The sequence below is a fragment of the Podarcis pityusensis genome (genome assembly GCF_964106645.2).
Source record: "Podarcis pityusensis genome assembly, chromosome: 14".
NCBI classification, from domain to species: domain Eukaryota; kingdom Metazoa; phylum Chordata; class Lepidosauria; order Squamata; family Lacertidae; genus Podarcis; species Podarcis pityusensis.
Window position 1 is genome coordinate 4055421 of NC_138039.1, and position 25792 is coordinate 4081212.

Consider the following 25792-nt stretch of genomic DNA (forward strand, 5'->3'; position numbering starts at 1 on the left):
CTTTACCTAGGCATAGAATATGGAAGAGGGCAAGAGAGGAGCACAAGAAGTGATCGCTCATAAGAGTGACTAAGTTAGTCTTTGCCAACCTGTGCCCTCCACAAGTTTTGGATGGCTATGCTGACTGGGGCTGCTGGGAGTTGGAATTCAAAAAATCAGAAGGACCCCAGATTGGTGAAGACTGGACTAAGTAATTGTTCTTTTTATAATCAAGCAATGGCTTAATGATAAGCTGATGTCCTTTCCCCCCTGCATCTAACCTAGTTCTGGTAACTCTGGATTGTACAACTTTATTGAAAAGTTAACACTGCCATTGTTACTTGTCCGTTGGGAAAATTGATGCAGTTTTGAAATTCCACTGCAGAGAAAATATTCATAAGGTGCTGATGGAACAATTTGCATCCCTCTGATGCATCCTAGTGTAGATAGACATTCTAACTTTGAAACTTGCTATTTGCATGCCAGTGTGAAGTTACTTGCTTAATGGGTGGTGACAATTAGGGTGACAGATAAGAGAGCAAAGAGTTGCTTTTGCTGTTCTGAGGTAACTTTTTAAAGGTCTGATTTCATGTATTATTGGTTCTTCACATTTAATCAGTAGTGTTTGATCAGAGGTGGTTCATTGTCCTTGACATCTAGGTCCAACCATATATTTGTGTATTCATTCTTTCTCTCTCAGACAATTAGTGTGTTGAAAGGAAAGATATCGGAGTTGCAGTGGAACTTAACAAATCAGGAGATGAAAATGAAAACCTGTGAATCGCAGAAGCAGGAGCTGACTGAACAGCTGGATGTACTACAAAAGTGAGTAGGGGATTAACAACTGCCAGGAAATAAAACCTTTAGTCTTTGGCAGCTGGTGTCACTCAGGAAGGGAAAGTTTCAACAGCTTTTGATTTTTGCTGTTCAAAGAGCTGCCTTGATCAGGATGTGTACTGCTGAAAACTTAATAAACGGGTAGTGGGGGAAATAACAAAATAAAAAGTAGATAAAGTAATTTTATGGAAAATAAATAAATAAAGCTTAAAATATTTCCCTTTTCTCTTGTGCAGGAGATGGGAAAACACTGAGGATTGGAGGAGGCTAATTAACTGAAAAGTCTTTTATTAAAACCTGTAACTATCATTGATGAGGCAGGATTGGTTATAATTCCTCCCCTCGATTCTGTGTTGTAACACTGATTTTGGGCATAACTTTTGAAGCAGCATTTATTTAATACCGACATGAGTTGTTTGGTGGCCAAATAATTGGAGTATGGAAATAACAAGTGATTTGTGGGATTTGTTACTTGGCTAAGAATATTCAGTGCATAGTCTAAATTTTCTGCAAAGGAAAAAAGATGTCTGCAGCTGCGATCCAATGGATGCTTAAGTACTATTGAATTCAGTGGGACTTACCTCTGAATATAGGATTGCATTGTAAGCTATGGTGTCATGATAGCAGTTTTTGGAAAATACTGGCAAAATGCCACTGGCGTATTGGGTTGCATTTGGTCTCTGAATATGTCCTTGCTGTTTCAATACAGCAGTGTGTACTAAGAGGGCAGTAGTCCATGCTTCAGCAAGGAGATAGAGCTGTACAGTCGTACCTTGGTTCTTGAACCGAATCTGTTCCGGAAGTCCGTTCGACTTCTGAAAACGTTCGAAAACCAAGGCACAGCTTCCGATTGGCTGCACTCAAGTGGAAGCCGCGTAAGCCGCGTTGGATGTTCGGCTTCCCAAAAAAGTTTGCAAACTGGAACACTTACTTCTGGGTTTGCAGTGTTTGAGAGCCAAAAAGTTTAAGTCACAAGGCGTTCGAGAACCAAGGTATGACTGTAGTGGGGAAGAATGAAGTCTCTTCCCTAATGAATTCTGGACAGGGCCTTTGCAATGTGTTTGTCTTTGGGATGGGAACCCAGTGTGAAGGGAAGAACAGACCTGTAGGTTGGACACTGCTTTGGAGACAGGCAATGCCCATGTCTCTTGGTTACTTGGGACTCCTTCAGCATGCACACACTCCCTGGTAGACAGGAGAACACATTGCAGTGGAAGTTTAATGTGACCAAGAGATGTAATGTGCATTTCATAAAATCATAGAATTGTCGAGTTGGAAGGGACTCCAAGGACCATTTAGTCCAACCTCATGCAGTGCAGGAATCTTTTGCCCATTGTGGTGATGAATGGTCTGGAAGTGAATAAGTAGAGAAAAGTGCTGCAGGACAGGTGCAATCTAATGGTGAGTGGTTGACAGTGGGTTCAAAATAGACACCAGGAAGTATTTCTGTTGATGGGCACAAGCTTTTAGAAAGGATTTGGCAAGGTCTGTCAAGGCCTATTAGCTAGTATGGTTAAAAAATGAAACCTCTTGAGGCAAAGATGATGGATGGGAGTTAACTAACAAGTCCCATCAGTGCAAGCCCTGGTTAAGGTTTTCACTTGTGCATCAGGGCTTTCCCTTCCTCTCTCTACTAGCACGCTCTGAAATTGACTGGAGGTGTGTGTGTGTCAGGAGAACAGTGTATGAGGGACAGGAGGGGGTGCTTTCATTCTATCTGGCAAGCCACAATGCTTGTGCTGACAGGATGTTTACCATAGCAGAATGTTGAATTCTAACAGTATTTATTTCTTTTTATTGTTTTTAAATAATTTGCCTCTTAATAACATAATACGGTGAAGAGTAGGATATAAATGTTTTAAAGTATTTACAAATTGCACACATACTAAACACCACAAAACTATAAATGTTGCAAAAATGATAAAAGTCATTGAAAAACTTTTCTTAAAAGCTGTAGATTAAGTCAAAATAGACAAACGAAGCACCAAAAGCAGTTAAACCTGACAAGACTTGGTGCCAGGTGGATAGACCTAATCAATTCTAGAGATGAGTGGGATGACTTATCTCCATCACAGCCTGCTTGTTTGCTTCCCAGCAATGCTGTTGAAACCAATGCCAGGCTACAAAACACTTTGCTTATAGCAACTTCAACATGTTTTGCTTCTAGTGGGAATGGTTCTATAAGTGACTCATATGTCTTGTATCTTCTCTATGTCACTATTGTGATTTATATACCCTCTGCCTAGTAATGAGATACATGATTACCCATCATGGCTAGAAATTCCTGTCTGTCTTTCAGAGGTAGGCACATATAAACATAATTGTTGACTCGGGAGAGATTTTGATGGGGGAAGTTAACTTGACTTAAAATTGTAAAAATTAAGAAATAGCTTTTGCAAGCATGCATAACAGTTTTGTTCAGCATGTAGTGAAGCATAACCATGGATGGATGATGAACAGGATGCTTCCAAGGTATGTGCTTGTGCTTTCAAATGTTCCTCTTTGTTTTAAATACATATCTTTATGTCCACATACAACAGAAAATGGAGAGAAGCCAGTCAACAAATTCAGTCTCTGCATGCAAAGGAAGCACTGATTGCTGAGAAGGAGCAGAAAGTTCAGGTGAGATCCTCTCCTTTTTAACTGTGTGAAGTTATCTCTTTACTCTACAAAACTATTCTTAGGAAAGCTCAGAACCCCTCTATTACCACCTTGTGACTGAAAAATATAAACAGAAATCATGGAAACTCTTCATGGAAACAAAAGTTGCACAAAACATTTAATTTGTACCAAACCGGCTACAAACTGGCCACAAAAGGCACATGCAATCATGTATTGTTTGTTTGGATTAATAGTGAAGTTAATGTTAAAATTGCTGCAGAGATTTCACACATGTCATGTCTTCTAACGTAGCCTTTCTGATAGCTCTTTTGGTTCTTTACTTTCCAGGACCTGGAGCAAAAGCTCTCGTTGCAAGAACAAGATGCTTTAATTGTGAAGAACATGAAGATGGAGTTGGCACAATTTCCCAAAATGGAGCGGGAGCTGCGGGAGCTCAGGGAGGAGAATGCTTACCTTAGGTCAGAAGACAGCAGTTGTGCTCAGTGGGAAAGATGTGCACCTTTCACTTACTCCTGCCCACCTGTGGCAGCTTCTGCACTGAGGCTGTAAACTCCCCTTTTCAGATCTTGATGCCTTGTCTTCAGTATTCACAACAGATTCTCAACAGTCCTCTTTCTCTGCACCTGCATTATAGCTGTGTGCTCATTTTGGCTCTGCAGCATTGTAGTTGTTACATTTAATAAACAATAAAAAATGGGTTGACATTTGCTTTGCAAAAAGCAACTAGTGTTAATATCTTAATAGTGTGTTTCCCCTTCTTTCCCCAGGGAAATAAAAGAAAACAATGGATTGCTCAAAGAGGAGGTAGAAGGTCTCCAGAGGAAACTAGTGCGCTATGAAAAAGTCCAGGCGGAAATGGTATCCTTGGAATTGGAGAAGGAGGTAAGGTCACAGTAACGCAACCTGTATAGGTGGGGTTGGTTCTTCTGCCCCTAGTGGCAAACTATTTTTCTAATAAGAACATACAGGTGGCATCTCTGTCAGCTCTCTAGGCCTGTTAGGCTAATGTAAGAATTAGTAATGTGTGTGTGTTTTAAAAAAAATCCTGTGAAAAGCTCTGATCTCCATGGTGGCAAGCTTCTGTTTTAAGCCTGCCTGCATTGTCTTCTGGAATACAAGAGTTGAACAGGGACAGTAGCACTTGGTGGACATTTAAAGGCTTCTGTTTACATTTGGATTGTAATTGCTATGCATGGGACTAAAACATAATATGGGATCAATACATTGCTTTCTTTGTCTTGGTGTGAAAATAGTTGTTTGAGCATCGAGCTACAGTGGTGTTGTTAATTATTGCAAATCCAGTCTATTCAGTTGCCTAGACTAGAAGGAAATAGAGACTGGAGGAAAATTCTCTTGAAGGAAGAACCAGAGCTGGCAAGCACAGCTGACTTGAGATGTTAGGAATATAGATAACTTAATTAATATAGGATCAAAGATAGGTGCTGTAGAACAGAATTTCACTATTAATTTCTCACACAATGCTACTTGCGGTACAAATAAACAGTATGCAGGTTTGGGACATTTTACCCTTTTACCCTTTCCCGCTACAGTTGTAATATGTTTTGGCATGCACTTACCATAACAAGTTTTGCGAAACAAGCAAATGAGGGGTAGATTGTTGCCAAGTATGTGCTATTTATGCTTGGGTAGTATAGTTTTGGTATGTGTTGATAAATATTTTTAAAAACAAATTACTAAACCTAAGAGGGATGAATTTAAATTTTTAACACCGCAGATGTTCAGATATAGATGTTTTGTTTTTGGTTTTAATTCAAATTCTTTTGTTACTTGTTTCAGAGACTTCAGGGAAAGCTGAATACTTGGGAGAAACTGGACCAGAGCACTGGCTTAGATATCAAGTAAGTAGAAAGTGACAGTAACAATCTGAGCACCAATGTTCTTGTTTGTGCAGGACGTTTTAGGATAGTCCGTTATTCCTTCTTTTCACCATAAGAAACCTATTTTTTTTTTAGGCAATTTGGTGCTTTGTTTAATGTAGGATGTCTCTGAAAATTCACTGGTGTTTCAATTAATCTACCACAAATATACAAAAAGGAGAGTAAACGCAGTATTCACTATAAACACAATTCAAAACGGTTCGAAACAAGCCTGGGGAACTTGTCACGAAGGAAGGGGAAGTCCTGGGTCAACGCACCAGGCACCTGCACATAAATAAGGAATCAAACAAGCATGTTTGATGCTTTACCATGCCTTTTTGAATTGTTGATTAATCTACCAGCATTTGCCAAACTTAATGGAGCATAGTTTAGTTCTTAGCTCCAGATGTTTTGCTTGACTCCTGGTGAAGTGGAAGTATTTTCTGTGACAATTATCTGATGTTCAGGGAGTTGCATTTAGTACTTTTTTGTGACTAAATTTTCTACTAGGCCTGTAGTAGCTCCCACCCCCATTATGGAATGCTCTCCCCAAGATGCTTTCCTGGCCTTGGGTTAATATGTTTTTGTTCTTGGGTGTTTGGCTAGTACTAATAGAGCTTTTTGTTGGTAGATGGCTTCTGCATAGTCTTAGCCTGGTGTTTGCTGCTGAGATTTGTTAGAAGGCTGAGAGACCTTTGGATTTCTTCCCTCTGGTCCTCATCTGTTTAAATTTGCTGCTTTGTGGGACTATGAGTGTTGGTTCAGCTGCAGCCATCTGATCAATAACACACCTTGACCACTCTCTCCTTCCTCTTATACACCATAAGCTTTATTACTTCTGTTCTCAAATGTGGCTTTTCATTTCGTTGTTCTCTTTCACCATTGTCACTTACTAATCGCAGAATATTCTTCTTAATTCCAGTTAATTGGTTTTTTTTACTGACCTTTCACCATAAAGTCCTGTTGCCCCCCAACATATGAAGTCCTACTAAGAGGAGAACCATTGAAATTAATGTACCTAAGCTTGTCCATTAACTTCAGAAGGTCTCCTTTTAGTAGGACTAGCATTGGATACAACTCAGTATTAAAATCGGTTAAAACAATTTACAATAAGAAGAATATGGTTTGTCCTAAAAATATAAAAGTGGATGCTGGAGGCATATCTGTGGAAAGGGAATCCCAGAATGTAGGATAATGGTCCCAAATGCAGCTTTCCCCTTCTAAGTGGAGGTTTCCATCTTCTTAATTGATAAGTATCAACTTATGTAGTGACCTGCCGGAATGAACAAGGCTTTTAATGGGTAATTGGAACCAAAAGATATTAGTAGGTGACATGGTGTCTTTGTTAGAGAGCCAAATCAAATTATTGTCTGCTGTCCTTCCTTTGCTTTTCGGTTGTGTACTTGGGGGGAAAAATCAACCATACTATGGTGCTGCTCATATTGTCTTATGGTGGACTCTGCTTCCTTGGGGTTTTTAAGCAGAGGTTGAGTGGCCATCTGTCATGTATGATTTAGTTGAGATTCCTACAATTCAAGGGGTTAGACTAAAGACCCTTAGGGTCCCTTCCAATTCTACAATTCTATGGTTCTACAAACTAAATAAAAATAGGTTATATGCAGGCACCTCAAGATTCTCATACAGAAAATAAGAAGCCATGGGACATGTTTTTGTGGGTGTGTTCACTTTTTTGATCTCCTACCATTGTGTACAGTCAACTAAGGAAAAGTATTCCGTGCTGTTGTTAATGCTTTCCAAATAAGGATGAATGTTGCTTGTTGGAATGGTATAGTACAAGGACGTCCAACTCCCAAAAGACTGCGGTCTACTCACAAAACAAAAAAGTGGCAGTGATCTACCCATTTTTTAGGGGTTCAGGTCAAAGTTGTTGACCTTTTTTTAGGGGTTCAGGACAAAGTTATAAAGCTTTTTTTTAGGGGGCAGGGTTGGAGTTGTGAAGCTTTTCTTTGGGGGAGCACAAAGCAGAGGTGATTATTTTAAGACGAGAATGCAAAAAATCGCTCACCGTTACAAAAGCTGGCCAGCGCTAACTGCAACTTCCGGTATAGCAATCCTCTGACACTGAAAGAAACAGCGAGGGGGCGGGGGTGGATATGTTCATTTTACAGCTAATCTTCCCAAGAGAATGGAAATGAGCTAGCGATCGACCGCCATTTACCACTATCACCTGGGGATCAACCTGTCGATTGCGGTCAACCGGTTGGACATCCCCGGTATAGTATAACAGATGGTGGAGGAGAATGGTAGTTTCTGTTCCTTTTGCCATCGCAGTGTGCTTGTAATGCCTTGCTGCTCCATAGTATCAATCACCCCAGCAGTGAGGATGCAAAGATTTTGAAGTTCAGGTTACAGTCTGAGAAGACTGTTGCTTTGTGTGTATTGGTATGGATAGTAAAAAAATCCACTGATAAAATCTGAGTCTTCAGCAAATTGCTTTGATGTCACAGGTGCTAGGCCTTGGAAGGCTCAAATTTCTCCTGACTGGTAGTTTCTACTGCCTTTTATCAACGTCCAGCTTGGGTTACTCTTGCAAAGGTCAATTATGCAACATGCACAATTTTAATGGCCGTTTACTTTTTATTGTAATGCAAGTTAAGTCAGCACCCACTAGATGGCACATTTCCTCCAACAGGACCAGGAAACCCATTTCTTGCTACATTGTGTTTTCCTCTGATACCCAGCCAGGGGAGAAGACAAAAATCTACAGGTGGCCAGCCTTCCTATGCAGGGAATTGACCAATGAGAACAGCTTCCTGGCTTAGCCTTAGAAGGAGTGTGAACTGTTTTGTTCTGGTCTTGGAGAGTTTTATCTCTATGATGCACTGACTTGTGTATGTTTGTGAACCTGTAATTGTACATTTTTGCTGATGTGAATCAGTAGACAGAAAAAAGTCCTGTTTTGTCATCTCTCTTCTTAAGTAATGTTTAGCTGTAGAAAACCATGAGCATGGTCTGAAGGGAACTTTGCTGAAGCCTAGCAGATCTGGATTGGATCAATGCTTAGATAGGATTCTCCCATCTATTCTGCCTTGAGTTCCAACATGGAAGATGGAAAAGTGTGGTGTGTCATTACCACATTTTGTGTTTTCCTTCTTGTGTAACAGCAGCCCAGATCAGTGGCACACTGAAACTTGCATTATTATGTTAAATAATTTTGTTTTACTATACTTACTGGTGTATAGTGAGATGAGAAGACTTGTGGAGGGTACTCTTGCATTTGTATCCTCCTTGTGAGTTTTTCATGGACACCTAGTTAGCCACTGTGAGAACAGAATGCTGGTCTTGATAAATCTTTGGTCTGATCCAGCAGAGATCTTCTTATGTTCAGTGATTTCAGGATCAGTCACACATTGGCTGCAAGTGAAAGAAGCTTCCTAATTGCAATTAATCATGTGTGGCTTTGTCCATGGTATGTTGTCTTGTTGCTTTTGCTACATCAAGTGAAAGACAGCGCAACTTTTCCACCTCTCCCCACCCCGCTCGCGCCAACCTGGCCTTCATTGTACCAGGATGTACAATTATAATCACTTTCTCTCTTTTTTGGAAGAGAAGAAGGAGTTGTGGCCATGGTGCCTGACTTTGAGGCTGGTAGGAATGTTTCGTTTATTTAAAAGGGGGGGGGGGCAGAATTAATGTTCTTTTTTGTGAATGACCCTTTATAAAGCAAAAGGCCTGCTGTTAAAATGAAATCCATTCTCTGTCATTATAGTTGCCTTCATATTCTTCTCGGCAGATAAAGATCACAGCAGCTACCACTGAGATTACAATCACATTTCCATTTGCACTTCTTGACTTAACAATGTCAATTGGAGAAGGGAGCTGGTGCACTCTATATTCCAGCCATCCTGCCCATGGTTTTGATGCACTCAGGAGTAGCTCAGCAGGGGATGCAGCCTTGCAGGAATAGTAATGACCTAACAGAGCCTTTGCCAACCTGGTGCCTTCAGAAAACTTTATGGTCTACAACTTCAAGCCCCAGCCAGCACATCTGGAGGACACTAAATTAGCATAGGTTGGCCTAACTTGTCCAGCTTTGCTTCAAATGATATGGACAATTCTGGCTCATTATGCAAGTTTACAGCAGAAACAGAAGTGCCAGTATTATTGCAGGGGGCAAAATGTCAGAACCTGACTGGTTTGAGATCTCACGCACACACTTTCATGCCTTACAGCTACAAATTCAACTAATTTAAACTTGAGTTTTGTAAGTCACATTGGGAGGTAGTTTGAAGGGGGAGGTAGAAATCCTAATAATATTGCTACTATTAGCAATAATAAAAATAACTACTAATACAAAAATAAACTAAACAGTTGCTAAGGCCTAGAAAAACATAAGATGAGCACTGCTGGATCAGGCCAAAGGCCCACCTTGTGCAACATTCTGATCTCACAGTGGCCAACAGGGTGCCTCTGAGAAGCTCACAAGCAGAACATGAGTTCAAGAACCCTCTCCCCACTTGTGTTCTTCAGCAACTGGTATTCAGAGACATACTGTTTCTGCTACTGGAGGTAATATAATTGCCAAGACTAGTAGCCTTGACATCCTTCTCAGCTGTGGATTTGTCTATTCCCCGTTTAAAGCCAACCAAGTTGGTGTCCATCACTATATTTTGTGGTAGTGAATTCCACTGTGCTGCATGAAAAAGGACTTTTGTGGTGGTTGTGATTTTGTGGTGGTTGTGATTCCCCCATTTCAGTATAAGGTTCAAGAAATGAACTTTCATCCTTTTTTGCTGTATCGCGAGAGAGGTTGTTCAGTGGCTAGCTAGAGCCAAGAGATCTTTTACCCAGTCATCTGTGACTGGGGTTCTTGTGCAGAATTTTGTTACATATTTTTGAGTGGCAAGAGCAGAGAAAGCAGAGACAGACTACATTAATGGGGTTTAGAAATGATTGAAAAGTAGCCATGACCAAAGATGATGTATAACGTTTAGGATACATGAGTAAGTTGTCTTTAGCAGCCACTTTAAAAAAATAAATAAATTGCCCAATCAACTGTGTCCTCTAGGTGGCTCACAACCTAAAATGAATGAAATGCAAAAACAGCATTTCTTCCCACTGCTACTGCTGTCACCACCCTTCTACAAACTACAGTATTAATCTCAATATTTTGAGTGAACTGCTCACCTCCTTTAAAAGACTCAATTTGTGGGAAGTGTGGCTTCTCATGGCATAGGATGGCAACATTAATTTTTTCTTTCCCCCCATATTTTATTTATTTGCTTTTCTGATAAGATTCCATATCAACTAAATATGAACAAAAATAATACAATAAGGAAAAATTTCTGAAATAAAGAAAAGGTATCTTTTTTTTAAGAATGGCAACATTCACAGCTTCCGGGTCAGCGCCATCGGCAATGGCGGAGTTCCTCTGACCGAGAGGAACCTGCTCCGTGAAAATCGGGTCTTGCCGCCGCGGCGAAGGCGGAGACCCTTTAAAAATCCCAGGCGGAGGAAGCCTGGGAACGTGGGATTCGGCTGACACCAGGAGCGCCTCCCCTACTCGCAGGGAAACCCTTTTTCGGGGATCCGAAGCGTCGTGGGGTGAGTGGCGCGGTGTTTTGAATCAACCGCTACTTTTATGGAGTGAAGCCGCACAGCCGTTGCCGGAGAGCGCTGACTTTTTCCTGTGGACAATTGGACTCTAAACAAGTACCCGTGAGTAGAACGGAAAATTGGATTAAGAAACATTTTAATTTGGCACTGAAGCGGGAAGGCTCGAAACAGGAAGTCCGCCTCCCGTTTTTTGTAAATAGATTGAAGCAAAAACTTTGTAAGCTAAAGTCTGGAAAGTCGTATATAAAGTTCTAAATTTCCTTCATTTATTACCACCAAAACCCCTCTTGGAAGCAGGAGAAAAGAGGGGGATTTTTGACTGTTTAAGCCTGCAGGAGAGAGAGTAAAGAAAGATAAATTTCCACCGTCTCAAACCTGGGAACGGGGTGTCAGAGACAGAAATTTACGGGGAAGTTCATCGACTGTGAATGGAACGTCTTTTGACAGATAGTAAAAAAAAGAGAAACAAATTAACTCCAGTGTTGCTTCTCGCAATCAAAAGAAACAAAGTATTTGAAAAGTGAAAATAATTTTCCTTTGTTGGTCCTGCTTTTAAAAGATGGATACAAATAGAAATTGTCTCCTCTAGAGGGAGCTTGTTAATTTGTTGCCGGAGTCGATCTGGGGATCTCACAGCTGTAAGATTAGGATCGTGAGACCAGACTCTAACCTTGAATAAAAATGTGTTTACAAGAAGTCTTGGTGCTTGCTTTTTGCAAGATAAGTGCTTTGCTGGAGCAGATGCATGAGAAGATGGATTTGATGACTGTTGCAGTTAAAAACTTTGGACAAAAGGCGAATACCCACATAGAAACCATTCAGGAACCAGCCCAGGAACCTGTTTTGACAGGGCAAGCGCAAGTGCAGAAGAAAACGGAGGAGGTTGCTGTTGAACCTCAAGTAACACAAATGGAGAGATCCGAGGCCTTGCAGGAGTATAAGCCGTTGTTCTTGAAGTTTGAATCTGGAGTGGACCGGGGGGGTCTGGAGTTGTGAGGGCTCTTAATTTTGGAAGGACTTTGAAACATGCTTTTAAATACCTTCTGGATTACAGTGCTGACTGTGGGGAATGGGACTGTGGGGAATGGGCCGATCTGCTGAGAAGAGATGGAGATATTTTTGGATTAGGGTCCTCCCGAGACCTACCCCCCAATGAGAAAGGAAAGAAAATAAGAAAAAGATCAACAAAAGCCAAAGTAAAGGGCAGGTATAAACAAGAAGATCTGCAGAAGGGACATGGAAGGGACATAAGATCACCAGGTTGATGGACTAGATGGACGGAATAGAAAGGACTGACAAAACCTGAGACCAGGAAGAAGAGACGATGGATGAAGAGTGGAAGAAAGTTTTAAAAAAATATTTAGAAAAGTATCGTAAAATTAAGGAGTATTAGAAAAATGTTGGAATGAAATTATTTGGCTTTAGCAGAAATGTTAAAAAGAATTATGTAAGAATATGTTATGTTTAAAAGAATTTGGTATATATAAGATTTAAGTTTTAAGTTTTAGGGTTTTTTATGGTAAGATAAGGTTAAAATAGATTAAGGTAATTTAATGACAGAATATTGTGAAAGATGGAAAGGATTTGCTGAGATAATTAACAACTAGAATACAAAAAAGGGAGGTGTGAGGAGGTCGATGAAATAAGTTAATGAAAGTTAAGGATTTGGGAATATTGGATTTGTTTTTAAATTTTTTGTTTATTTTTGCTTTTTTATTTTGATGTATTGTGTGGTTTTTTTTTGACTTTGGTTTTTATTGATTTGTATTGTTTAATTGTTACTTTTATCTACTTCTTCCTTTTTTTTCTTTTTCTCTTTCTCTTGTTTTTTCTTTCTTTTTTCCTTGTAACTTTAAAATTCTCAATAAATATCATTTAAAAAAAAAATAAGAATGGCAACATTCAATTCACTAGTCACATATTTCTCTTAATTCAGGTAGGTAGCTGTGTTGGTCTGATGCAGTCGAAATAAATGAAAAAATTAAAAAATTGTCCAGTAGCACCTTAGAGACAATTTTTTAGTTTTTTAATATATTTCTCTTAAGGCATATTTAAGTGACTCATGAACTTTAGTTATAATTGCATCCCAGTCTCCATCTGCAGCAATCCCAGGGTTCATTTAAAAGTTTGCAGTTCTCCTGATTACTAATGGCAAAATATATTTTAAAAAAGCCGAAGCACCATAAATAAATAGCACCATAAATAAATAAATAAATAAATGAGACAAAAGCTAATTATGATTCAATACTTAACATTTATGAAGCGCATCTGTTTGGATTTCCAAGACCTGATTCAGATTTTCCACATTTGAGGGAAGCAACTTTAGATGCAGTGCAGTGTGCCTATTAGCTGGAGTGTGGCATGTGTCAGTTTTGTGAAAATGCTATGCTAGACAGCTAAAATTTACTAAACTAACTGCCATCTCTCAATCCAGCTGTGAATGTTTTTAATATTCTGCTCTGAAGAAATTACTTGCCTATAGGCCGCTGTCTGAGTTTTCTGAATTTTTTGTGAAGCTTTTAAGACTGCCTAGATCGGAGGAATGTTGGAAGGCTTTTGAGATGTTGACCATGCTATGCAGGGCATACAGGAACAGGAAGAGGGTGATGGTGGCTGACAGCTCCAAGATACGAGGACTTTTATAGTGCCTGTAATTTTTCAGTGGTTTGCTGTGATTTATGAGCTGTAAAAAGATTGTAACTTCATGGTGGTTGTTCACAAGCTTCCCTATGTAAAGCAAGCTGTCACATCACAGTGGGGATTTTCTGAATATAGAAAGGAAAAAATAAATATTAAAGAGGAACACAGCTATTCTTTGCTTTTGTCTTTTGCTGCTTGTCAGAACACTTGCAGAATAAGGGCTTGCCTTGTCTATTTCATAATTTTTAGTTATGACCTAAATTTTCTTTTGTGAAGGAATAAAGGTAGAGTTTGTGGACTAGGTTGAGAGAAAGGGGTTTGGACAGTCACCATATTTTGACAGTGCTCTTCGTATCTACCATGCAGTATTTCCAACTGATGCTATCACTTGATATCGGGGAGCGAGGTTCAGTAATAACCATTACCAGTGTAGTTTGACATGCTGAAGTATGTCCCCAAGCTCTGTCAAGAACTGCAGGAAGCAACAGCCCTGAAGTGAAAGGGGGGGGGAGCAAAAGAGGGATCTGAATAAATTACTGAAGTTGGTGCTGTTTGGTTGGAACTAGGAACAGAGCCTCTTCTGCCAACCGTGATGCATATGTGGACAAGTAGCAGGAAAGCCAGTCTTTCAGATATGATGCCTCTTGCAGCCCAGAGGATCCTCTAAATTGGAACCAGCCACAGGTCATGTTTCAATTCCTGACATCTGACTCATGGCTATTGTACTGAAGCGGAGCCTCAACACACAAAGGAAGTATCTCTGAATTTACCAGTGCCAGAGATTCAGCCATGACGGCCAATCCTGTTGATGTCCTTCTTGTCAGAGGCACCTGACAGTTGACATCAGAATTCTGGACCAGACATAGCAAGGCAACTCTTACATTCTTGTGCTTTATTTCCAGCAAGTGGGCTGTAATAAGAGTAGCCCTTTTTTCTTGCAAGTGTGAAGTGACCCTTGAAAAATGCAAATAGTTTGAACCTGAGTGCTCAGTATGCTGTGAAGAAGATATTTCCAGTGTGTACTCTTTTTCCATTAAAAAACACTTCTAGGCAAACAGTCATGCCTAATGTAACTACAGTGGAATTATCATTTAAATAGCAGAGGCTAATCAGCAGAAGGACGGAGTGCTGCTGTCAGAAGGCTCAAATGCTCACATCTTATTTTTATTCAGCCTGTCTCTTTTTGACATATCTCCAAACACAATAACTGCCAAAGTCTTGGAGTAATTTATAATTTTAAGTTTCCCTATTTCCATTTAATTGTCCTTCATTTCATTTCTGTGCTGGTGTGTGTGTAACCATTAAGTGCTAAGAAACTGATTGGAATTTACTAGGGCCCAATTTAAGGGCCCAGTTTTGTTCTTTGTGCCAGTTGATGCTGAGAGATTATAGCTTGTAGATCAAGTTGAACGTAGTTCAGTTGTGTTCACACCACTTTGGAAAATATGGATTTGCTCATGGCACCACTAACATATTTAACCATTCTGCAGAAACAAGCATGCACAATCACTGTAGGAAAAGTCTGGATTTCTCTTCCCCTTTTCCCCTCTGGTAAATGCTTATGGGTTATATGGGGAATTCAGATCTGCTTTAGTAACTATGAATATGGAACCAAGGGGTGGTGGTAGTGAATGAATGGAAACTTTAAAAGGATTTGATCTTGTGTATATGGTGCAGGTTCACTCTTTTATTGTGCTATTTTATCAAACACCTTTATTGCAGTGTTCCGATTTACAATCTTTGACAGAAGTATTGTTTTAAAGTAAAGTACCAATGACCTCTGAAATACAAAGGTTTGGCTTAACGCTTTAAATTGTAAATTTACCTTACACTCATACCTTCTGGCTTCTCTCTCTACTATTTGATCCTCTCTCTGGTGTTCTTTTGGCTATGTGCTGTGTGCAGGTTTGTTGGCTTCCTTCTCTTTGAGAAATACTGGAAAAGGTTTGCAGGCTGGGAAGACGTTTCTCCTTGAAGCTAGGAAGCTACATGAAAGCTGGCACAGGACTGGGTCATTTGGGGAATTCTTGAAATTTGTGAAGACTTAGGTTTTAAAAGCAAAAATTGGAGGTGATTGAATTTGTACATTCAGCAGAAACTCTGGAAATGGTTCTTAGTAGCAAGTTTTAAACTGCTGACCTAGAAGGTTAAAAATGAAAGAGTCGGTGCTTCTTCATTTCTTTTTTTCTTTTTGTAAACAAGGCATTTTGATGAACTTTGTAGAGATTGGAGCCAAACACCCCCCCCCCAGCTGAATTGAACTTAACCTTCTTGGGGCACAATACTTCCCAGGACAATTTCACACGTTATGCAACAGTGAACTCCTGTTTGCTACTATACATGCATGCACGCAACAAGAGGCTAGAATAAATTGTGGCTCCTTGCATCTGTCTTCATTGCAGCAACTGTTGGGACATCCACCCATGCATGAACTGCTTTTTTTTAGGGAGGATATCTGAAGAACTGAGTCAAACAGTGGTGACCAGATGAAGTTCTCGAGCAGGGGTGACCAATATGCCCCCCTTCAGATGTTGGAGGACAAAAATTTCTATCAACCCCAGTTGACATGACCAATTGTCAGGGATGATGAGAGTTGTAGTCCAACAATGTCTGAAGGGCGTGCCATTGACTACCCCTGTTCTAGGGGCTAATTGAAAAAAGGATTACAGTGGAAGCCAGGAAATTGCAAGTCAGTTGGCTTGAATTGCTAGAAAGCATTATTGGAGGTAGAATTATTAAACATGTAGATAAACAACCCTAGGTAATAGAAAAATTCCTTCCTGTAGCACCTTAAAGACCAACTAAGTTAGTTCTTGGTATAAGCTTTCGTGTGCAAGCACACTTCTTCAGATATCTGAAGAAGTGTATCTGAAGAAGTGTGCTTGCACACGAAAGCTTATACCAAGAACTAACTTAGTTGGTCTTTAAGGTGCTACAGGAAGGAATTTTTCTATTTCGACTATGGCAGACCAACACGGCTACCCATCTGTAACTGGAACCCTAGGTAAGTAAGAATAGAGATCCACACCAACCTTTTAAAGTTCTTTGAGAGTGTCAACAAGCTTATAGATAGAGGGGCAGCAGGGTGGGAAGATCTGGTTGACATGTTATAATTTAGATCGGAAAGTCGGCAGTTCAAATCCCTGCGATGGAGTGAGTTCCCGTTGCTCTGTCCCAGCTCCTGCCAACCTAGTAGTTTGAAAACATGCCAGTGCAAGTAGATAAATAAGTACTGCTGTGGCAGGAAGGTAAACGGTGTGTCCGTGTTCTCTGGCACTTGTCATGGTCCTCCATGCACCAGAAGCAGTCTAGTCATGCTGGCGACATGACCTGGAATGCTGTCTGTGGACAAACGCTGGCTCCCTCGGCCCGAAAGTGAGATGAGCGCCGCAACCCCATAGTCACCTTGGACTGGACTTAACTGTCCAGGGGTCCTTTACCTTTACCTTTTTATCTTACTTTAGAATTCGAAAAAGCTTTGACAATAGTCCCTTACCACAGGCTTCTGTGTAAACTTAGCAGTCATGAGATAAGAAGACAGGTTGTTTTATGGATCAGTGATTGTTTAAAGAACAATCAGCCATCGTTTAAAGAGCATGAAGCAGAGGGGTAGAAGTAAATGGACAGTTCTTGAAAAAGAGTGAAATAAGCAGTGTACTTTCCTCCAGAACATGCACTGTGACTGTTGCTATTTAACATTTCCATAAACTACAGTGGAACCTTTGTTCTCGAACTTAATCCATTCTGGGAGTCTGTTTGATTCTCGAAACTGTTCAAAAACCAAGGCGCAGCTTCCAATTGGCTGCAGAAGCTTCCTGCACTCAACCAGAAGCTGCGTTGGATATTTGGCTGCTGAAAAGTGTTCGCAAATCGGAACGATTACTTCTGGGTTTATGGCGTTCAGGTGCCAATTTGTTTGGGAGTGAAGCTGTTCCGAAAACAAGGTAACACTGTATCAGCAATTAGGATAAGCAGTGAAGTGATCAAATTCGTTGATGACACAAACATGAGAAAACTCAACTTCTGAAGAGCTCCATAATGGTGAATGGGCAACAGAAAGGCAAATTGGGTTCCATGTAGGTAACTGCAAAATGATTCACATTTAGGTAGAAGATTCTGACTTCACATGACAGGGCCTGAACTGAAGACAACAAACAAGTCAAGAAATGTATCTTGGGGTCATGAAAGTTAACTCACTGAAATAATGGACTCAATGTGGTAGCTGTAGAAAAGGAAAAACTATTTTAGGGATTGTGAAGAGGGATTAAAATGTGATGGTCAATATTGTGATCTTCTTAAATATTTAACAGCATTTGTATTGTATTGGTACAGCTGTGATTGTCTGCTCTCAGGTAAAGTTTTCTAAAGCTTGAAAAGGGCATCCAACATCACCAGGGGGTTGAAGCATTTTCTCTCTGAAGAAGGGCTAAAGCAGGGGTCCCTAGCCCAGGGTCCATTGATGGGGTTCAGAGGGTCTGTGAACTGGGGGGGGGGGAGAGAATATTTCCAATGCAATAAAATAAATTGCATGCAAAGTTAAGTGTGTATGTGTTTGTGTGCATTTTTCTGGGGAGGTGTCCATAGATTTCATCAGATTCTCAAAGAGCTTTGTGTCCCCAAAAAGATTATGAATCACTTGGCTACAATGTTTGGGTCTTTTTTTCATTTCAAAAAGAACCTCCCACAACACATAGATTTCTTAGCTATAAGATGCTTGGATGATTAAAGGGGGATTAGTCAAAATAATGGAGGACATATCTATAAATGGCTATTGCCCAGCTAAGCTAAATGGCACCTTTCATTCAGAGGCAGTCTGCCTTTGAATACTAGTTGCTGGTATCAACAGCAGGGGATGGGTTGCTTCCTTCATGCCATTTTGCTGGGTGCTGTGGGAAAGCAGGTTCTGAACTAAATAGGCTCACTGCTAAGACTGCCTGACTGATGTGGGAGTTCGTAAGCACTTAACATTTCACATTTATGCTTAATGTTTTTAAGTGTACACTTAAAACCTCTAGATGTTCATGTAGAAATGCAGTGAATGTAAATAGATATGGAGAGTACAAACATGCATCTAATGATTTTCTTTGAAGTTGGAACTTAATGGAAAAGCATGATGCTTACTAATGTGCTTGAATTTCTCAAGCCTTTTCTGTTGTAGCCAATGTATTCTCTTCTAAGTATTTAGTAGCATATATTAATGAATTCTGGATCAGCTGCACTTGAAGACATTTCTGAATTTTATTCTACTTTCACTTAATGAAGAAAAATGTCAAGAGTCATCTGGTGCTCTTTCGTCCCTTTGCTATGTGTTTTCTGTAGAGCAGCCTGTCTTGTGTGTGTGACACGTTTGTCTATCAGCTTGTCTGAGAGGCTGGCACTGGAGAATGCCATTGCTTTTGCTCATCGGTGTACCTGGGAAGCTAGTAATGAGAGGCATTTCCTGGGGAAAAGTACATGCTAACTGTCTGCAGCATTCTGCTTAGTAGTTAAAATAATGTGGAAAAATTTCCATTAGCACTCTCTTCTTATAGTACTTCTAGAAATGCATTGTTTCATAGCATTAATTAGTAACGTAATGAATGAATACATTAAGGCTGTGTTTGTATGTCATAGTAAACCATAGTTACTTATTGTTTTTTGTGAACGCTCCCTTAGTGCAAGTGGGAACAACAAACCATAGTCCTTGGCTTAGTGCCATGTCCAAACTGGGGATCGTGGTTTGCTGCTCCTGATGGGAGTAAAGCGGGAGCCATCTCTGGGTTCATTGTAATCCATTAACTATAGTTTACTTCAGCCTCCCCCAATCCAATGTCCTTTAGATATTTTGACTACAATTTCTCTCAGCCCCAGCCAGCACAGCAGTGTGAACTAGGCCTATGAATCAAATTGGACAACCAGAATGAATACAATACCAGTCTTACTTAAAACTAAGGTTGTAATTTAAACCCTCCACCCTCTACTGGTGACTACTCTAGAAAGTGTACATATTTATACACAACTTTTCAGGCATGCTAAAATTAGTAGAAAACTACTATTTTTTTCTTAATATCCAAGTAACGTAAGGGAAGTGTGTTCTACTGTCATGTATAAAGCATCAATAGAGAAGAATTCCAATTAAAATAATTTCTAAGTAAATACTTGAATTTGTTTGAATATTACATTAAACCCAAGATAAGTCACATTATTTTTTCTTCCCAATCAAATGTATTTCAGTTCAACTACTTTTGGCTAGAAAGCTTTTGAAATACATATGCAACATGTAAAAATTAAGGCAACATACTTCTTAGTATGCTAAATTTGATCTCGCTCTGTTTAGGGCAGTTGAAAGTTTTCCTGGAAAACATGTTTCAGAAGTCTTATTTTTAATTCCGTAAGACTTCTGACTACATATTCAGTTGCAAATTTGTCTTCCCTTTCATTAGAAATGATCCCCTCCACTTTTCTCATTTGTGCAGAATGTTTGATTGCTCAAAGCACAGCTTAGAATTTAAGCCATGATTAGCACAAGCTGTGGTTTGACCGAACGTCTGAATTGACCCTCTGTTTTATTCTCCAGCATTTGCAACACGGGGATAACAGTACCGGTCTGCCTTATGCAGCAGTTTAATTGATTTTGAGTTGATGTGTGTGGAGTGCTTTGTACAATGTAAAGTGCTATGTAAATGAAGATGATTATGGTGGTGATTCTTGGAGGACTGCGTCTGTCTTTTTGCTCTTTACTCCTGCTCCAGAAATAGCTTTGTTTCCTCTCTGTGGTAGCTCTGGATTCCTTTGTGTGGGTTTTGTCCCTTTTTTCTGACTCCTATCTCCTGGGCAACTTTAAGAAGCTTGCCCAAAGAGGTAATGCAGGCCATGCTATCACGTCTGCTCTCCATAAGTTGTTGCTCCTTAGAAGCAGCTTGAGGGCTGGTTACCTTCCTGTTGTAGAAGACTTCAGATTTCCCTCCTGCCTGAACAATAAGCTTTGAATCTGCTTGTACAGTAATGAACTGCATTTGTTTTTTTCAGAAAAGTGTTTTGCTGTCTGGAATGCTTCCATTTACAGAAAACCCTTGCCAAATTAATTTTATTTAATTATCTCCTAGGGCTAAGCTTGAATAAATTTTGTGTTAAATTTGCCGTTTCTCTCTCCTCTGAATGAAATGGAGTTAATATCCTTGTTAATATCTGATTAAAACTAAAATTGAGTTTTTTGAAGTCTGATTATCCCATGAAATGGAATTTTTAAACCTAATTATGAATGGATTTGCATACATTTTTTCAGCACCATTGAAAAGAGAGTTGAAATAAATTTATTAATGAAATCCTTTTCCTCTGTCTCTTTGGCGGATGATGTGATTGCAGGCGGATGGTGTATGTGGGGAAAGAGTGGCGAAAAGAGAAACCCTCTTCTCTCCCCCTGCCCCACTTCCTGTAAAAAAACAAAACAAAAACAAACCACAACTGAGGAGTCCTGAGCTAGCCTAGCCTTTTCAAAAACTACTTTTCTCTGCCATCCAACTAGTGTAGGTAATCGATAGAGTATCTGAGGCTGCCTATAAGCATGAACAGTGTTGCTTCTTTTGTATGTTTTATACTTGCTGAAAGGAGCATAATGGAAATACTTTTTAGCTAAAACTCTTAGTTTCTTTAAACTCCCCCCAGTATGATAGTGAGGATTCATGTTCTCAATAGAGGTTTTCAGACCATACCTATATATTGAAAAAGCACTTTACCTGAGTAAAGTGGTTGGATTCTGCTTATCTCTAGCAGTGTGCCCATTGATCATAAGTGCCCTGCAGAAGTAGCTGGAACATCTGAGTGTGGGGCTCAAAGTTGTTTAATGGCTTCATTTCAGAGAGCAGCTTTTTTTCATTTTATTGTGCAAGAAGAAGACCTACTCCTTTGACAACTTAGACACATGCTTTTGCACTCAGATATATTTGTCATTCTGTAGGATATCGCATTAGAAAGGACCACAGCTCCATGACAGATTACCTGCTTTTCTTGCAGAAGTTTTATTGTTCAGTCTGCAACATCTCCAGTCCAGGAAGGGATGGGAATGTCCACTCCCTGAGACCCTGGAAAGCTGCTGCCAGTCATCATGGACAATTCTTAGCTAAATAGTATTATGGCCTGATTTGTATAAGGCAACTAACTATCTGTGTTCCTATAATTCTTTGTCCTCTGTAAGTAACATTCAGATGACCACAGTGTTCTGTAAACAAAGCATAATATATGAGAGACACCTTTTCATAGAATCATATAATTGAAGAGTTAGAAGGAACCCCAAGGGTCATCTAGTTCAACCCCCTGCATTGCAGGAATTGGAACTCAATCATACATGACAGATGGCCATCCAAACTCTTCTTAAACATCACCAAGGAAGGAGAGTCCACCACCTCTCGATAAGGAGAGCAGCACCACAGTGCGGTTGAACTTTTCAAGGCAAAGGAAGGAGAGTAGACAAACATATGATTTGGTTCTCCAATGAAATCACCGTGTCACCTGATTTTTGTTTGTTGGTTTGTTTCAATTACCCATTTAAATATTGCTCAATCTGGGAGGACTTCATAAATTGATGCTTACCAAATTAAAAGATGGAAACCTTCACCTAGATGGGGGAAGCCACATTTGGGACCACTACCCTAAATTCTGGAACTCTCTTCCGACAGAGGTGCCTCCATAATCAGCACTTCATAGCTCCGACTAATTCATTGTGAAGCAATTAAATTCTAATTGAGTTTCAACATAAAGTGATAAGTCAAAGTAAAACATGGTCCTGTTTGTGTTTTTCAAATGCACCCAGCATTTTAAAAAGCTATAGCCGTGTTGCTGTGGCATATGCTAAAAAAATGTATTTAGGCAATTAAAGTTATCAAAACTTCATTTCCAGGAGCCAAGCTGAGGAGATGTCAGCATGCCTGACAGTGATCCACCTCGGATCTTAATTCTAGTTAGAGGAGCAGTGGTAAAGATGCAGGGAGCTGTAATTGTGTTTGGCTGATTTCAGCTCTGTGCCAGATTCAGGCAACTAAACAAATGTACCAGTTTGTTAGGGCATGAGCTGGCAAAGGAGAATAGTAATTGCTGAAATGCCACTGTTTACAGCTTTAATGTGATTACTCTCCAGCAGTTTCACTTTCTATAAATGAATCTTCAAGTCTGTTTCAATTTCTTTCTGAATTATTCATTATTTATGGATGATAGTGCTTCTTCTTAAGGGTTTATTATACCCACTTAGCACTGAATGCCTTTGGCACACAGACACTCATTCTTTACCACTTGTTCTAATGTCCATCACTCCTTTGGATGCGGAAGCTTTCACACTATGTACACAGCATTAGAGCATACTTAACTAAAAGATCAAGTTATTATGGGGTGGTCTCTTCTCTTGCAGGGGGAGAGAGAATGTAAAATTAAAGTAACTGCATATTTATGAAATGTAGAGTATTTATTGCATTTGTAGAATGGGCTGTATACTCTGTTGGAACAGGAAGAGCTCTGCAAATTCTGCAGCTGGGAATTCTCCAGAGGATTAATACACAGGCTTTGGTGTCTGTTGCATATGGAAGTCTTATACCTTTTATAGAAAGGGTGACGTATGGTGGCTGGTTTTAATGACTGGGGATTTTCTACTCTTATTTGTGTATACACTGACATTGATGTATATGATCATAGAATCATGGAATTGTAGAGTTGGAAGGGGCCCCAAGGTCATCTAGTTCAACCCTCTGCAATGTGGGAATCTCAGCTAAAGCATGCCTGACAGTTGGCCATCCAACCTCTGCTTAAAAACATCCAAGAAGGAGAGCCCACTACCTTCCAAGGGAGTCCATTCCACTGTCGAACAGCTCTTACTGTCAGAAAGTTCTTCCTGATGTTTAGCTGGACTCTCCTTTCTTGTAACTTGGTTTGAGTTCTTAACTCCAGAGTAGGAGAAAACAACCTTGCTCCATCTTCAACGTGACACCCCATAAGATATTTGAAGATGGCTGTCATATCTCCTCTCAGTCTCCTCTTTTCCAGGCTGGACATTTTCCAGCTCCTTCAACCGTTCCTCATAAAGCTTGGTTTCCAGATGCTTGATCATCTTGGTTGCTCCTCATCCACACATGTTCCAGCTTGTCAACATCCTTCTTAAATTGTGGTGCCCAGAATTGGATACAGTATTCCAGGTGTGGTCTGACCAAGGCAGAATAGAATGGTACTGTTACTTCTCTTTGATCTGGATACTATAAATCTGTTGATGCAGCCTAGAATAGCATTAGCTTTTTTTGCTGCTGCATCACACTGTTGGCTCATGTTAAGCTTGTGATCTGCCAAGACCCCTATATTATTTTCACACACTGTTAGTAAGCCAGGTGTCCCCCATCCTATATTTGTGCATCTGGTTCTTCCTGTCCTAAGTGCAGAACCTTACAATTTGAAATTCATTTTGTTAGTTTGAAACCAACTCTCCAATCTGTTAAGGTTATTTTGAATTCTGAATCTGTCTTCTATGGAATTAGCTACCCCTCCCAGTTTGGTGTTATCTGCGATTTTGATGAGCAGTCCCTCAATTCCTTCATCCAAGTTGTTTATAAAGATGTTGAACAACAATGGGCCCAGGACAGAACCCTGTGGCACCCCACTTGTCACTTTTTTTCAGGATGATTAGTCACCATTAGTGAGCTACAAATCCATTCTAACAGTTACCTTGTTCAGCCTGCATGTTACCAGCTTCTTCATAATATCATGGGAGACTGTCAAAAGCCTTACTGACATCAAGATACACTATGTTCACAGCATTCCCCTGATCTACAAAGCTTTTAGCTCTGTCAAAACATGTGAGATTCATCTGGCATGACTTGTTTTTGAGAAACCCATTCTGGGTCTTAGTAATCACAGCATCTGACAGCATCCTTTTTAAGTTTTCACAGACTGTTTGTTCCAGGACCTTTCTTGGTATTGATGTCAAGCTCACCAGTTGGTAGTTACCTGTGTCTTCTTTTTTCCTTTTTTGAAGATAGGGACAGCATTTGCCCAGTCTGCAGGGACCTAACCTGTTCTCCAAGAATTCTCAAAGGTTATAGACAAAAGCTCTTGGGATTACATCCTCAAGCTTGGGCATTCCATGTCAAGTGATCCAGTGCCTTTTACCTTACCATTTTATATCATTTTCCGTTTCAGTTTCCTAAAGGCAGTATAAGAAAAGGTCCCAGGTCTTAGGTTGGTTTTTTTAATTATCCCATTCTGTTTTTGAGTTATGAGGTTTTGAAATTTCAAAAATATATATGACAAGTTTGGCCTTAAAATCTCAGCCCAGAACTGAGATATTTCAAAACCAAAAGTACCAATCTCTTCAAAACATCATGGGCTTTAATATGATGGATTTAATTTAAATCTTAAAGTTACAAAATTTAAAATTTAAAAAAGTGATATAAAATCAATATGATTAAAAGTCTCTCCCCCATTGTATTAATTATTTCATATTCCTGCAAAATTTCATCTTGGATCTCAGTGGGATCCCTTTTTTAAAAAAATATACCCATACATGTCTTCCATGCGTTCTATTTAGGATAAATGGGTCTTCCTGGGGAACACAGAAAGCTGCCTAGTATCATGTCAGGCTTTTTATTTGTTCAGATGCATATTATCCGCTGTGACTGGGGGCAGCTCTCCAGAGTGTCAGGCAGAGGCCTTTTCTATCACCTGCTATCTGGTCCTTTTCAGCTTTAGATGCTAGGAATAAAGCTTGAAACATTTTGAATGCAGTGCAGATATTATACCATTCCTCCCTCCTCACTCAGTGATCCACTTAACACAACTGAGCTGGTGAAAACTATGTTTAACCTGTCTGCTTAGCTGCCATATATTTTGTCCAGTCAGGCGAGTCTTCAAGCAAAACAATTTGGTTTTTGTTGGCATCTGATTGTCTTGAGAGAAAACAGAAAAATGTGCCATCGATGGTAAAGTCAACCAGTTGGAGAGTGACAGCGCTTGCTGTCGCTGTAGAGACCAATATGGGAGAGAGATGTTTTATTGCAGCTGGGACAAATGAAGCCATCCGGTTTCACTGCTACAGATGCACCATGGCTTTACTTCTCACTGCCTTCTCCCAGCGGCCATTTTTTGGCCACTGCTGTGAATATACAACCTGATTTTGTATCTCCAGGCACTGCTGTCATCTGCAAGGGATTCCTGTAGCCGGGTTAATGTTGCCAGCCTTCATGCCATATTTGCAGACGCCTTTATAAAGCAGAATTGGTCTGCCAACAGGCCTGGTGCCTGAAACAAGC

General features: G+C 40.0%; 1 protein-coding gene and 1 long non-coding RNA gene across 2 annotated transcripts in view; one reads left to right on the forward strand and one right to left on the reverse strand.

Moving 5' to 3' along the window:
* LOC308463145 overlaps positions 1–25792 on the reverse strand; it is a 795191-nt gene that overhangs the window by 18017 nt on the left and 751382 nt on the right. The window lies entirely within an intron of this gene.
* The window catches only part of MAD1L1 (mitotic arrest deficient 1 like 1), a 479230-nt gene that overhangs the window by 13278 nt on the left and 440160 nt on the right, over positions 1–25792 (forward strand). The window contains exons 5-9 of the mRNA XM_080981045.1: positions 680–804; positions 3357–3438; positions 3766–3896; positions 4206–4320; positions 5236–5297. Coding sequence (XP_080837171.1) covers positions 680–804; positions 3357–3438; positions 3766–3896; positions 4206–4320; positions 5236–5297 — 515 coding nt within the window. The remainder of the gene's footprint in view (positions 1–679; positions 805–3356; positions 3439–3765; positions 3897–4205; positions 4321–5235; positions 5298–25792) is intronic.